The sequence below is a fragment of the Sinohyriopsis cumingii genome, chromosome 4, assembly GCF_028554795.1.
Source record: "Sinohyriopsis cumingii isolate HCF-2022 chromosome 4, ASM2855479v2, whole genome shotgun sequence".
Taxonomy (NCBI): Eukaryota; Metazoa; Mollusca; class Bivalvia; order Unionida; family Unionidae; genus Sinohyriopsis; species Sinohyriopsis cumingii.
The window spans coordinates 83,594,565-83,610,147 of NC_142964.1; the positions used below are offsets into that span (position 1 = coordinate 83,594,565).

General features: G+C 37.5%; 1 protein-coding gene across 1 annotated transcript in view; it reads left to right on the plus strand.

Moving 5' to 3' along the window:
* LOC149801563 (neuroendocrine convertase 1-like) overlaps window positions 1-14,220 on the plus strand; it is a 69,829-nt gene extending 55,609 nt beyond the window's left edge. The window contains exons 14-15 of the mRNA XM_089955785.1: window positions 12,317-12,448; window positions 14,092-14,220. Of these exons, the coding sequence (XP_089811911.1) occupies window positions 12,317-12,448; window positions 14,092-14,184 (225 nt within the window). The 3' untranslated portion in view covers window positions 14,185-14,220. The remainder of the gene's footprint in view (window positions 1-12,316; window positions 12,449-14,091) is intronic.
* The last annotated feature ends 1,363 nt before the right edge of the window (window positions 14,221-15,583 follow it).

Consider the following 15,583-nt stretch of genomic DNA (forward strand, 5'->3'; position numbering starts at 1 on the left):
CAAGATGAATCTTAGAATTCAACCTCCCAGACGTCCACAGGGAATTAAAGTCTCGAAGCGACTCAACGTCTCCAGGCTGTAAGTCTGCAACACTGAGCAAGCTCTGTCCGAAGATCTGACAAGCCAGCTAGAAAAAACAGACTCTGATATGCTAGGCGGCCTTCACATATCTGGTGTACTCTACTGCATCTGAAACCCTTAGCGTCACTGCACGAAAGCACCAAGGTTGATTCGACGAGAACTGTGAAGAAATACAGTCTCTGCTAGTGAAGAAGCATCATCTCTATCGTGGGTACAACATCGACCCCATGTCCGCTGCAAAGAAAGATAACTTCAGCAGAGTCCACCAAACTGTGCCGAAGAAACTGCGCGAGATGCAGGACACACGGTTGAGCCGAAAGGCTGATGATATTCATTCCTTTGCCGACAGACACGACATAAAGACTTTCTATGGTGCTCTTCGTGATGTTTATGGCCCAATAACATCAGGCACAGCCCCACTCTTGAGCTCCGATGGCAGCACTCTCATAACCGAGAAGGAGAAGATACTGGATCGCTGGGCGGAACACTTTGACGGTGTTCACGACAGACCCTCTTCTAAGAGAGATGTTCTGTGAGATGTGGAAGCAGAAACGCATACCCCAGGAATCCAAAGATGCATCCGTCATCCACATTTACAATATCAAAATCAATTGCCAATCCTGCGACAACCATAGAGAAATCTCTCTTCTCTGCATCTCAGGCAAGGTCCTTGCCAGGCTACTGCTGAAAATACTCGCAGAGCACCTTGATCATGGCCTACTTCCAAAAAGTCAGTGTGGCTTCAGAAAGGAGAGAGGCACCATCGACATGATCTTTGCTGCCAGGCAGATGCAAGAAAAGTGTCTTGAACAAAATGTCCAGCTATAAACCACCTTCGTGGATCTGACTAAGGCATTCGACACTGTCAGCAAGGAAGGCCTTTGGAAGATCATGGCCAAATTTGGATGTCCAGGAGTCTTCATTGAAATGGTGAGGCCTTTTCATGATGTCATGCTTGCAAGAGTCCAGGACCATGGTAACTATTTCTAGCCCTTTGCAGTTACGAATGGCGTGAAACAAGGATCCGTGTTAGTCCCCACTCTCTTAAGCCTCATGTTCTCCACAATGTTGATGGATGCTTTCAAGGACAGTGATGTTTGAGTAGGTCTCAGATACCGTCTGGATTGTAAGTTGTTCAACCAAAGTCCAAGTTGAGAACATTAACGACCTCCTGTTTGCAGATGACTATGCGCTCAACTTCAGCACAGAGATAGGCATGCAACAGAGCATGGACCTTTTTCCACAGCGTGCACCAACTTCGAACTCAGGATCTCTATCAACAAGAACGATGTTCTGCATCAGCCAGATCCTGGAGAAGATTACCTGGAACCATCCATCACTGTCAATGTCTAAAAGCTACAAAATATAGACAGGTTCACATACCTCGGCAGCACCCTCTCACAAGCAGTCCACATAGACGACGAGGTCAACACCAGGATTGACAAATCCAGTGTAGCATTTGGCAGACTCCGCTCAAATGTCTGGGATAGGAGAGGCATAAAGCTTGCCATCAAACTCAAAGTCTACGCAGTGGTTGTTCTCCCCACCGTCCTTTATGCTTGTGAGACCAGAACTGTGCATAGCCGCCACGTTAAAAAAAAAAACTCAACCCCTTCCATATGAGCTCCCTGAGAAAACTACTGAAAGTCAGATGGCAGTACAAGGTACCGAACACAGAGGTGCTCACTCAGGCCGGCATGACAAGCATCCATATCATGCTGTGTAAGGCGCAACTCCGATGGGCTGGCCATGGTGTCCGCATGCTGGTAGAACGCATACCTAAGAAGGTCTTCTATGGACAGCTACAGCAAGGCAAGAGATCTCACGGTGGTCAAAAAAGAAAGAGGTTAAATGACACCCTCAAGACCTCTCTGAATAACTTATGCATTGATCCTGACAGCTGGGAGAGTGTCGCTGCTAATCGATCTGCTTTGCGCAGTAAAGTCAACGCCGGTGCGACAGCCTTTGAGCAGAAAGGACTGGTGGGCGCAGTTGAGAAATGTGATCTGCGCAAATCCAGGAACAAAAGTTCCGCAACTCGCAGTCAGCAACCTGTACATCCATGTCCCCACTGCAACAGACTTTTCCGGGCCCAGATTGGACTGATGATCCATCTCCGGACTCACCCCCAGTAAATCGATGACATTGAATGATCCTCATTGACACCTATGGAAGAACATCATGCAGTTGTGAACTTGACGGAAAAATTGTCTAATATCAGTTACCGGACTGGGACTATATAACATACACAAATACAATGGGCACAAATCCATCATCAGTGTTTATGAAATATGCAGTATTAACTTAAAATTTATACTGGTGTAATTACTAGATACAACAAATATGCATTTGCATTAAGTGGTATATTAATGAGTAGGATTGTTTGGACAACAGGTGAATTGATATCAATTCGTCAGGTATTTAGGCAGTAGTGTTCAAACGCAGCGTCGTCCTAATACTGCGTACAAACCGTGGGAATGACTGATTGCAGCCTGTCAGTGTTTTGATTTATGACTGCAATAAGAATTGCTTGTACATAGCTGTTTGCTGTATTTTGTCAACTTTAATCAATAATGTTTGGAAAAAAGTTTGGACTTCCTTAATTTGCCATTTTTTCCACTGTCCACAAAGAAATGGAAAAATGTATATAAAAATTAGCATAAGGCAAAAGACCCAATTTTCTTTTAAACAAGAGTAAAAAATACTACGGTAAACGGCAGAGTATATATCCGCCCCGTGTTATATAGTCTTCTATGTATTCACTAGTACCATATGGTTGACTTAGGAAATTACTGATCAAGGGTTGCAATAACCAAAACCTTTGGTCTAGGTATGGATCTTGAACTTAACTTATTGTGCATAATCCATTAATTTCTTATTAGGCATGCTATGACCCTGAACTCTGACCGTTCGACCTCTTAATCTATTGATTCCTTTATTACCTTAAGAGCAAGCAAGCCACACAAGTGGTCAAAGAATTTTCTCAAGGACAAACGCTATTCTTCAAAAGCCATTTTTGTTTGATCCACAGTGACTTTGATTTTTGACCACTTCACCACTAACTAGGTCTCCTCCATACCTTGAATGCACTCCATCTTCGAAATGAAGTCAATGAATGTAAGATATTATACCAACAACAACACCCAAAATTCACTGAAAGTGACATTGACCTATATGATTATTTCATACCGAACACTGGTGACGGTAAACGGTCGAGAACTAATTTTTTATATGTAGAACCAGTATTTATTCTTAGAGGCATAGCGTCCTTAAACCTTGACATTTAGACCCGAAGATAAACAGGGTTTATATCCCATTTGCAATCTATCCATAGACATGGGTCCAAGTTTGTGATGTTGAACATAGGTTTTTATGGTGATCTTGACCTCTGACATTTTGACGCCAAATCTATAAGCTTCTTCCTTACTCCAAGAGGAAGCCATTCACAGTGTTTGGCATAGGTCTGTAATGCAGAACTAACTCTATTGTGCGAAAACCATTTCTTTTCTTTCAGTCACGGTGACCTTTAATCTTTTGACCATAATGTCGATATAAATGTTTTTGTACCCGGAGTGCAAAATATTCAAATTTCTTGGTAGATGTAGATGGTTGAGAACTCGGGTTATTGTGCGAAAACCATTATTCTTCTTTCAGTCACAGTGACATATCCCTTTGATATGTTGGCCATGAACTCGATAGGTTTCTTTCTTTCTTCAAGTGCAAATCATCCATAAAGCTTAGTAACAATAAATGGTGGATAACTAAAATTAGTTTGCTGAAACGAAACCGGTAACAAACGTACAATATTATAACATAATACTCTCGCCTTATGGCGGACATATAAGAAAAGTCCTTACCTACCTAACTCGTTTTTCCAGTGGTCTAGTAAGTGATTTACTCAAAGTCCAAAACGAATTTTCGACCATAGCTTGCGACGACACACACACACACACTCACGCACGCACGCACGTACGCACCCATACACACACGCGCGCGCACGCACACACACACACAGATACCACAATACATTCCTTTGGAAGATTTTAATCATTGTCTTCGTTTAGAAAAGTACAAATTTAATTACATGGTATTGCAAATTCATCTATCCATATGAGACTATTTTTATCTCACCTGACGGAAGACTTAGTGACCATATGATATAACTCTGAATTTTGTTGTCCATCGTACGTCGTGTTTTATGTGTCCGTCAATAATGACCTCATTTACACCCTTGGTTTTATTTTCGAGTTTGTTTTCACTAATTTTGGTATAAAATATTTATATTATGAATATACTGAATGAGGGACATGTACGTATATTGATGGGACATCATGGCACATAGCTGACTAAATATGACAGCACCGAATAGCATTTTTTTTCTGACTTGATTTAACAAAATTTGTAAAAAGCGTATCCAGATCTCAGATGGGATTGATTATCAGCAACATCTGCATTCTATCTTTCTTATGGCGCAAAAGTTTATTTATAATGAATTTTAACTAACCTCAGTAGGGCAGTGACTTAGTAACAGTTTTCGAGTTGACCTCAATACGAGCTACTCTAAGTAAGTATGGGAAATCCAGTGTTAAATGTATCCACAGGCTTTATGTGAACCAAAGTGTGTATGGGGACAATGGGAATTTAACTTGGAAGCGACATTTTGGGTACATGAAAGTTTATGGGGACACAAGTGCTTACGGGGACAAACAACTATAACATAGACCTACTCAACCTAACACGTATACAACACAAAGACAATTCTTGGGCACTAGCGAAGGAGCATATTTTCTAGGCAGGTGAGTGGCATGAAAAGGGTCGTTTTGGTTCTTCTCTTGTTGCAAAATCCTATTGCAAAGCCCTAGTATATATTTGTAGCCTCAAATTGCGGGAATATCCTATGGAGAAGAAAAAAAACAACATATATAGGAGTCCATTGCGTGTAGAAACTAGTCAAATGCAATTTTTCAATCAAGATGGAGTGATCGCATGATTTCAGTGAAAGAGAAGAAGAAAGTAAGAGGCAACGAGGAGACATATCGTCTCACACACGAGAGGAAGTGTTGGTTTAAATCCATGCCAGCAATTTTCAAGAGTACCTGAGCTAACCTGAAGCAACACCTCCCACGTTTGCTCCCAGACCAAGAGAGCCTACCTCCAAAGAATGTCAGCAGTAGTACCCGAAAAGTATTACCGCTTTTGAGAGACGCAATAGCGCCGAACCCAAAATTAAGAACCATGACTTTACATGGTAAAGTTTAAAGATTTCAAGTACAAAGTGCCACTCGAGAAAGTTTCATCACCGATTCGTGGGGTTCCTTGTCAATCACACTGAAATGACACTGCCAAGTCAAAGAAGGGGATCGTTTGAGAACTTTCCATTTATTTCGACATTTTGAAGTCACCCACTTGGAACGAGTTTATCACCCCGACAGAATTGACGTCCTCCAATGTCGTCGACAAGATTCAACACGTTCAGCAATTCAACGTCAAGTTTTACGTCATCGATGGCAAAGCTTCACTTTACATGACCCACGTTTCCCCTCCGAATGGAAGCGGACGCAAAAAGTGCAATTGGTGGACGAACCTCGCAGTATCAAATGTAGCAGCGTCCAAATTAACTACAAAGACCAGATGCTAACTTCCTCATCGCAAACATAAAGACATTCAAGCCTATGTCATGAACACCGACGATAGTCATTAACCAGAAATCTATTGGTTAGCGGTCTACTTTCCCAACGATCACAGTGTATACTATTTTGATTCTTATGGATCCTCATCTTTGGAGGGCGACATCAGCGACTGTATGAGAACAAATGAAAAATCGACTCGACTCAGTACTGTGAGATTACAAGGAACAGATTATTTGATGTATGGACAACATTGTGTGTATTTTCTTCATCGACCCAGTCTTGGATATCCCTTAGATCATTTAGTGACTTGTTCTGATAGAGAGTATGCTAGAAACGATAAAGTAGAAATATGGTTTTGTGAACATTATCATTATCTTTCACCTTTAAATAAGATATGTAGTGTGCATAGATGGCAAAATTATCTACATCACTGAAAACTGAGTTTGACTCCACAACGTTGTCAAATATGTTACAATATGTTGACCTTGTAAATATGTTATATATGTTAACTGTTGATTTTTATTTTTGTGTTTGAAACGTCTTTTTATTAAAGATGTTGACTTTTGAAAACATGGTGCTGTTTGTTTTTATGGGATGTTGGATGGTATAGAAGGTGTGATGGATAGTATTTTTTGTGATGAAAGGTATAATAGGTTTGTACGTTTGTAGGTTTCCATTTAAGCTTACACAATGCCTTTTGGACAGTGTGTATGAGATGTTGGATGGTATAGGTTTTGTGATGGATATCATATTTTGTTGGTGTAATGGATACTAGGTTGGTGAAATATAATTTTGTTTCTTTTACTCTAAGCTAACAAAAGACGTTTTGGATAATGTGTGTATGTGATGTTGGATGGTAAAGGTAGTGTGATGACTAATATATTTTGTGGTGTAATGGATGGTAGGTTGGTGAGATTTGATTTTGTTTCCTAAGCTGAAAGCTAACACAACGAGTTTTGGATAGTGTTTGTGAGTATTGGTTGGTATAGATGCATAGTTAGTTTTGTAGCGCAAGTGACAGTATTGTTTTTAAAATTTGATGTAGTTTATTTTAACCCCTTCCCGGTTTCGTCTGATAATTTGTGTTGGGGTTTTTGGATGGTATAGGTGGTGTGGATAATCAGTTTTGTGGTGTAAGGAATAATATTGTTTTTCAGATCTAATTTTGCTTTTCAAACTCTAAGCTAGCGCAAAGTGTTATGGATCGTGTTTGAGTGGGTGGGATAATGGATGGTATAGGTGGTGTAAATGGTTAGTATTATTGTGGTGTGATGGATAGTGGGTTTGTGAGATGTATTTTTTAAACCCTTCCCCGTTTGGGGTGTGTGTGTGTGTGTGTGTGTGTGTGTGTGTGTGTGTGTGCGACTACACCAGGCATTTTAGATTGTGTGTATGTGTTTGTTTGTTTGTTTATGTAAACAAATCCAACATAAAAGCTCTCCCATTACTCTTGCCATGTGACTCCATAAACCCATTTGGCCCTATAAATCCATTTGACCCCTTTAAATCCTTTTTAGGCATTAATCATATTGTTATGTATATTTAATTTAATTGTTTGTTAGCTTTAAAATAATTTTATTTCATTACATGCTATTGTAATGTAAAATTTTATGCTGGACTTGACATTGTCCAGTATTAAGTTCATTTCTGCTTGACCTGATTGACTTATTGAAAATTTGTATTTCATTTTATGTCAACAACTAATACATAGCTAAATTATTCTCTATGTTTATGGGCTTAATATCATGATCTTTAGTACTAGAAGAAGTAAATATGTTGATTTGGGTCAGGGTTTTGGACTTTCCTAAGTGAATTTTACGTGTCATGGTTTTGATTTTGTAAACATCAGGATCATTTTAGAAGGTTATTTTCCATTAGGTAGCATTTTTTTTTCTCATAGAAAATGATAATTGTGACCTGAGGTCATATAGAGAACTGTATAATCTTGTGATCGTGATTACATGGTCATTCATGTTTGAAGTCCCAGCACAATCAAGTGGTATTATATGTTTTGACCAGTTGGGCTGAATAGTATTTTCTTCAAATTATTGAAGGGGTTATTTTCTCTGTAAATACAAAATGCTCTGATAAAATTCTTGGATAAAGGCATTCACTGGAATTTATATTGAATTCAACTTGGAATCATATTATTGTGATTTAACAAAAGACTGTTGACACATCGACATTTCAATAGCTACCACAAACACGTCATTGACTTCAGTTTTTTTTAATGGATTTTTGCTTAATTTCATTCAGGACTTTGAATTACTAGGACTTGTGTCTGTAATTCTTGGATTATTTTGGGATTTAGTTCGCAATACCGTAAGTTTTTTTCTTCTTCTCATTTTCACTTTATATTCTAGGGAAATAAATTATATTGTTCACTCTTTTCTGTTACTTATTTTAAGAACATAGACTCGTAACAATATATCACAAAGTTTCCCTTACTTACCTTGAGTAGTGCTTATTGCTGTCAACTTGAACACTGTCACATCGTCACCGCCCAATCGAGGTCAGCCTCTTGTAACACTATTACGTTTTGAGGCTATATATATACTAGGGTTTTCCATAGGATTTTCCCACAAATTGAGGATACAAATGTATACTAGGCTTTTTCCATGGGTGTTCCCCACAAGTTGAGACTATAAATATATAATGTTGTTTTTTTTCTCCATTGGATTTTAGCACAAGAGAAGAACCAAAAAGACCCTTTTCGTGGCCACTCACTTGCCTAGAAGAAAATGTACTCTTTCACTATTGCCAAAAAATGGTTCTTTGTGTTGGATAAGTGTTTGTGTAGGTAAATGTTTGTTTGTCCCCATAAAAACTTTTGTCCCCATGGACTTGTCTGACACCCCCCCCCCCAAGTGTCGCTTCCGTGTTAAGTTCCAATGACACATTTAACATTATTTTCCATACCTACCTAGACTAGCGCGTATTGAGGTCAATTCGAAAACTGTTACTAAGTCACCATCCCATTGAGGTCAGCCATTTGTAACACTGTTCCCATTTGTACGTGTCGTGACGTTACCCATATTAAATTCCTATTGTCTCCCAAGTGTCTCTTTTACCCTACTGTTTCCCAGTACGCTGACGTAACTATGTTAAATTCCCGTTCGACTCCCCAAGTGACTATTTTGACCCTAATTGGCTCATATGACTAATTAAGTCTTTTTTTTATTACTCTTTATTTTGTTGCCTTTTGCTCATTGCCATCATGATTTCTCTACCCTTTAAAAAAAATTAAATTTTTTTTAGAGACAGTAGAACATGTTATTGTATTCAGAAGCTTTGGAAAATTCCCTATAAATGTAGTTGACATTGCGAAGCGTGCATGGAAACAAGAAGATTGCGGCAATACTGAGCTACGTAGTCAAATGCATTAACATTATCCAGCCTCGTACTAGTAGTCCCACTCAAAATAATTGCAAATGCCATCAAATATACCCCAAAAGTTGTCTCATGCTGAGAGTGAAGCCTCTCTCTCTTGAGTGTTCTCGATTCCAATAACTAAATTATTCTTCTGGTTACACGATCGCAGTTTCCTGCAACCCGATTGCAAAAGAGGTGGTTATATGAAATATTAATAGAAAATCGAACCCTTTACCCACTAATTCATTGCCTGCAATTTTTTAACATCTGGGAAATATTGTATTTTAAATTATAGCAAATGGCACACTGTGACGACATCATTACTGATAAGAATATAACGTTTTGAAAACAAAACCGATGGTACAATAAAGAAGCTCATATTCTATATTTTATTCTTTCATTCTGCATCAGATATTTGCGAGGAAATCTGCGTGCATAATCTATATTTCCTGTGCATTAACCAAACTGACAAGAGAATACAGTAATATCAGAAACAACACTGTAAACAAGTAAACTGTGTTACGTGCTCGTTGTGTTAACCCTTCTCTAGTTCCCGATCTCACCTGGGTTCCCGATCGCAAGTTGTCCGCTGTTGGTATAGAGAAAAGATCCTTTTAAATCGTACATGTATATTCTCTTAAACAATGGCAGATTCTGAATTTTATCACTAACGTAATTCAACAAATGAAAAGTCGAACCCACGACCTCTCGCATCCGAGGCGGACGTTCTAACCACTAGGCCACCGGAGCGGTCGCCTATGAATGTAGTATTATATGTATTATTATAATCTGAATATACCTCCCCGTTTGTTTGTACCCCCTGCCGATTTAAAAGACGACAAGCACAAATGAGATAAAAGATGCACAGAACTTAGTTCATTGATTGATTTATAATGTCAAACTTGATTATGCCCAGGTGGGACCATGACACCGTTATCAAAAGAAGTTTTCAGTGTAAAAGACGACCTTCTTCTCCAGTCATTTCCAGTTCCTGGACAAGTTCATTTTCAGTGAAGGGGTGTATGCACAACTACACATGTATGTACACAGAAAGAAAATAGTATGTCGTCTGCTTCCGATATTTACAATGTCGAATATAGCAATTAAAAAGAATGAAAATTACCAATTTGCCTTTCAAGTGTATTGAACAAGCTGTGTAATTTGTATGTACATGTGTGCAAAGGATATAACTTTAATCTCTCAACATTATGGTAATTTACGGAATTATCCGGCAGTTACAGAATAGGATGAACTACGTCACAATGTTGTCTGTGGAAATCAACCTGGCCGTAGTGTTCTCAACATGGCGCCGTGTTAGTATGGAAAGTCCGTTAAGTATGAAATGCGTTAGAGTCGCTCTGGTTACATTCAGGTTATAAATTATAAATCAATTAATAAAATGACTAAGTTTTGTGCACTTTTATCACATTAGAGATTTATGTTATTAAAATCGGTACGGGCCTACAAACAAACGGGGAGGCGTAATTATACTAATTTGTATATATATTGAATTGCATTTTTGACACTTATATTCACAACTAATTTTAGTACGGTACATTAAAACGTATAAACATTACAGCTACTCATTGTAAATGTTGTCTATGACGTCAACATTACGGAGAACGTAACTAGTAAACCGCACAAACCCTCAGAAGATGTGGTACAGATCTGTCAGATTATTCGCAGAGTTATTTAGAATATATTTTCTCTGATTTGATCATAATGAAACGGTCTCCATTTGAAGAAAAAAATGTGTTCAGTTATCGAAAATATTTAAAGTTATTCATGAGAATAAAGAATGTGGGGAGTCGATGAGACAAATAAGGACAAAGCAGTGAATAATGTTAAATTTGGCAAAAGTGCAGACGTTTTAACGGCAAAATTACCTCTACCCAAAATATCGATAAAGTACCTCATCAGATGTTCATTTCTAGTGTATTGTATCATGCGCAATATATTTATCAACACTTGATAGGTAATATGCATGTACAAAACACGACATCACTAGAATAAAATGTAAATCGAATACTTCTACAAAGGTAGAACTTTAATTATTTTTTACATGGATAGTTTTAATTTTCCGCCGATTTCGACCTTATTTAATAGACTCTTTAACAGTTTTCTTAAATATTACTGAATCGTTTCATCGTTAGAATGTCTGAGGCGTCAAGATAATACGTACTGTATATACAATTGTCAGGTGTCTCGTCTCACCAGAGATAGCCGGTCTATAGGTTTGTGTGTACATGTTTCTGACTTACTGATCATGTAATACCCTTTTCTAGCAAGGGTCAATTATCAAATATTGATAACAAGGCATGGAAAATAACTTCAGGTCGGCAAAGAGGAGGCTTTTTAAAGTAACTTGAAGTCACAAAGTTTGATCCTTGTTTATAGAGAGTTGCAAGGGGGGATATGACTAGCTCAACAAATTTTAAAATGTTATGACAAAAAATACTGTGATAGTGTACTTATCTGGTGCTTAAAAATGTTGCAGTTGCCATAGCCTCGATCCGGTAAAAATATATTATCAGTTAGCTAGGTAATCATGACAATTCATAAAAAGCAATAATTATTACATAATATTATATATTAGCTTATACTATTAATAATAATAATAATAATAATGATAATAATAATAATGTTTTCAATTTGGGCTGCATACATATCTGATGCTAATCTTCCACGTGACTGTCAGCAGAACATGAGTGAACATAAATTTTAGTTGCTAAGAATTTATACGACAGTAAAATATCCAGAACTAATAAAAAAAACAAAAAAAAACAATGGATATATTCTGCTTAAAACTAAAACATTTTTTTTAGTATTTAATAAATATATATTAGGATTTTATTAAACTTTTCCTCTCAAGTCAATATTAGATATCTTCCCATAGAATCAACAAACGCAAAATTGAATAAAGTGTAACAGATCACCCTACATATTGAAGGTGAAAACCTTTGTTTATATGGCTATTTTTTGCCCAGAATTAGCGAAACTGAGATATGTTTGCATTCTTAAAATTAATCATAATTTAAAAAGCTCCAAAGACCGTATTATCAGCTACATGTCAAAAATGCATGCATCTTTGATGTTTTGATCATCTTGAGCTTTGTGTCGATTACTATTATGTACTTTATAGTCGTACAATTGAAGTGCATTGTCTTAGAGTAATTGTACGTAAAAGGACTTATGAAATACGTAGTTGTCTGTTCTATCACTGTTTTCTACAGGAAGGTAAAGGAAACGAGGGGAAAGTCAAATCTGTGAATCTCGTGCTACATGGTACAAAGTCCATTCCGGAACACGTGAAGGCCTCAGGAGGAAAAGGGCTCTTTGGAAGTGACCAAACTCTACAACGAACGGTATGCCATATATGTACCTTCATGTTAAATATACACAGACAAGACTGGTCAAAATATACCCCTACAACAATATTTTAGATGTCAAAAATAGTTCTTTTTGCAGAGGAATAATGTAAGATTTCAAAAAGTAAGAATTTTTATCGTCGTCCCAAGACTACAAGTCCAATTTCCACTAGTAGGTACATTTTTGCTGTCCCTAGATGGGATATAAATGTTCCATGGGCTCATCAGGATCCTGCCCAAAAAAGGAAGTTTGCCATGTATAAATGCTATTTAAATCGAAGCGTGTCTTATCTTATGAGCAATAATGAAAGGCCATGATCTTTGTCAGTGGTTGATGTTTGTGAAGACTGTTTGATGTAACAAATGGTGTCTTGGCAGATATTGTAAAGTACAACTCCAGAGACAGCAAAATTGGAGTGTTCGGCCTGTACCATGCTGGTCATATGGAACGAAAAACCATCAGAATCCAAGCTATGTAGTCTGTCCAGCAACATTAAGGTACAACATCATTTAATTTATACAGAAGAAAAAGAACCAGAAAACAGTGTGCTCTCGTGTGCAACAATGAATGGAGATTATACAAATTTATTTAGAGAATATCACCCTGTTGTTATACTGGTAAAAATGCATTGACAGCAAGAATGATAAGGTTAACAAAATTTATTTAGAAATCTGTATCCCTAATAATATCCTTATGAAATAGCATGAACAAAAAGGCATTACAGGAGATTAACAACGAGTTCTTCTTAGCGCAGTCTCGTGCAATTGCGGTTAGCGTTCCACTTGTGCACCACGTCAACGACAAATACAATTTGTATCCACTCCGCCTCAGCGTGACGAATGGTCTTCTCTGGCATCAAGCCAAACGAGGGAAAAGCCTACACCAGCTCAAAGTATAGTACACTTTGGCGAGGATAATAAAGAACATGCATACGCAATAGAGGTGGAAGTTTATTTTGCAGACAAAACGAAAAATGAAAGGCCTTAGACTGAAACCTTCGGAAAGGGTGGCGTGATGCTTACACAGAGGGGCGCGAATCAACCAAACCACATACAATGACAAGCTTATATTCGAAGGTGTGGCAGTTTGGAAAAAAAGAATCTTACAAACGCCCTGAAGAAGACGACAGTACGTGACCGCTGAAGAATCTAAAATAAATCAGAGAGATTCTGGTGGCTTAAAGAAACTTAAAAGCGAGCGTAATGTTAGCGAAGACTAAAAATGATGATCAAGAAAACAGACACGGCTGGCAACACCTTTTGGCATATTTTAAAACAATTGATGTTACTCTGGACGGGTTAGCTTTTTCCTACATTTGGTCAGTCGTTCCTACAGGGCCACCCAGGGCCCTGATGAGTCCATGGCCCATGCCAGCTTTAGTTTATGGCCTGTCGAGGTACGACAAAAAAACGTGACGCAATAACACACCGCTGGCCCATTGCTCCATTTGCAAAAATTGGACAAGTGCTCTAGGGACGACAATTAACAACCACTAACACTGTGCATGTTGTACTCCAGGAAAAGAAACAACGTTAAATATTATATTTCATTTTAACACCAAAATGTGACTTTGTTCCGAATTCTATATACAATTATTGGGGTGGTAAAATTTGTATTCTTTTTTTTTTTTTTTTTATAGGAGATACTACTGACAGAAATGCAGAACGTTAAAGACCCACAAGAAGATTCAACATCTCAAAGTGCATTTTTCAGTCAAATAAACAAAGTTTGAACAATGGCTGCTAATTAAAGTGTTCTGTGATGCAAAGTTTTATTTGTTCTGAATTTATATAATTTCATTTCATCAAAATATACAAAATTGCACTCTGGAAAACTTATGATCATACAGTAATCTCACGTGTCATGTCTGATCATTATCAACAAAAGCAGTCAAAACCTAAGCCGTACGGAAAAGAAGAAGAAAAACATGGCGAACAAACGTTAGTTGTCTCGGCGAAAGACGTTTGTGATGTTGAATTTTGAAACCGAAAATAAAGGTGAGATAAGAAGATTTTAAGTTTCGATGGGCTTGATATATCCACGCGCCTTACAACAACATTGATACAACGGAACTGCGACTGGACAGTTAATTACGGGCTTTCTCCTGTTTCCATTTGAATATGGCAAGATGCTACGAATATGCTTAAAGTTTAAAATTGAATGACTAGTAGATTTATATACCACTCATTTCTCTCGTGCATGATATGTCCCAATGCTGATGAAACTCTGAGTGGGCCCATCAGGTTATCAAGTAATGTAAAAGAGGGTACACACACACACACACACACACGCACACGCGCTTTGGTAATGATGACCATGAGGTACATAAGCAGTAAATTTTGTTTTGTAAACAGACCATACATGTTTTTGTAATCAGACCATACATGTTGTTGTAATCAGACCATACCAGCATCCACAGTTTGGTCTTTGGGTATTTCAAGAGTTGTCTTTATAATGGCGACTGTACACATCTGAGCGCATACAGTGTACATGTTTGCATTCTAATGTAACTCGTCTGTTGCGTTTATTGATAGAATGAAGTCCTTTTATATGTTCATTCAAGAAACTAATGGCAAGGTAGACCTGTAAATATAATCCTAATATAAATGCATAATTGGCCAAATACGGTGAGTTTAACTGTATTTTCGTAGAAACTATGTCAATTCCATTTCCGTGTCTTTGAATAGTATTTTGTGGTCCGTAATATACCGCGCCATGCACAAGGTTCAGTTCACAAGTACAGTACATAAATAGATATAAATAGATCAGTGGCAAGTCCACTATATAATTCACCTGATAAACTTTCCAGTTTTCTACACAAGGTCAGCAAAGTTATAACAAGTGGTAATTAGTTTAAAAGAACATCTTTAGAAGTTAACAAAGGAGGTAAGATTTATTTATTATGTTGGAATAAGACCACGTACTTATTTTTCCATTATATACATGTAAGAATGAATATGGAATTAAATTTTAAAAGATCAGTATCGAAACTACATCTTATGTCAGCCATTTATTCTTCATTGTTTGTATCTAACAGACAGATTACTATAAAATTTAGCTTTAAAATATAGCGTTACTTCTTAATACCTCAAAGAACATTTCTAAGGTGTAGACTAAAAAGTATAAACCGA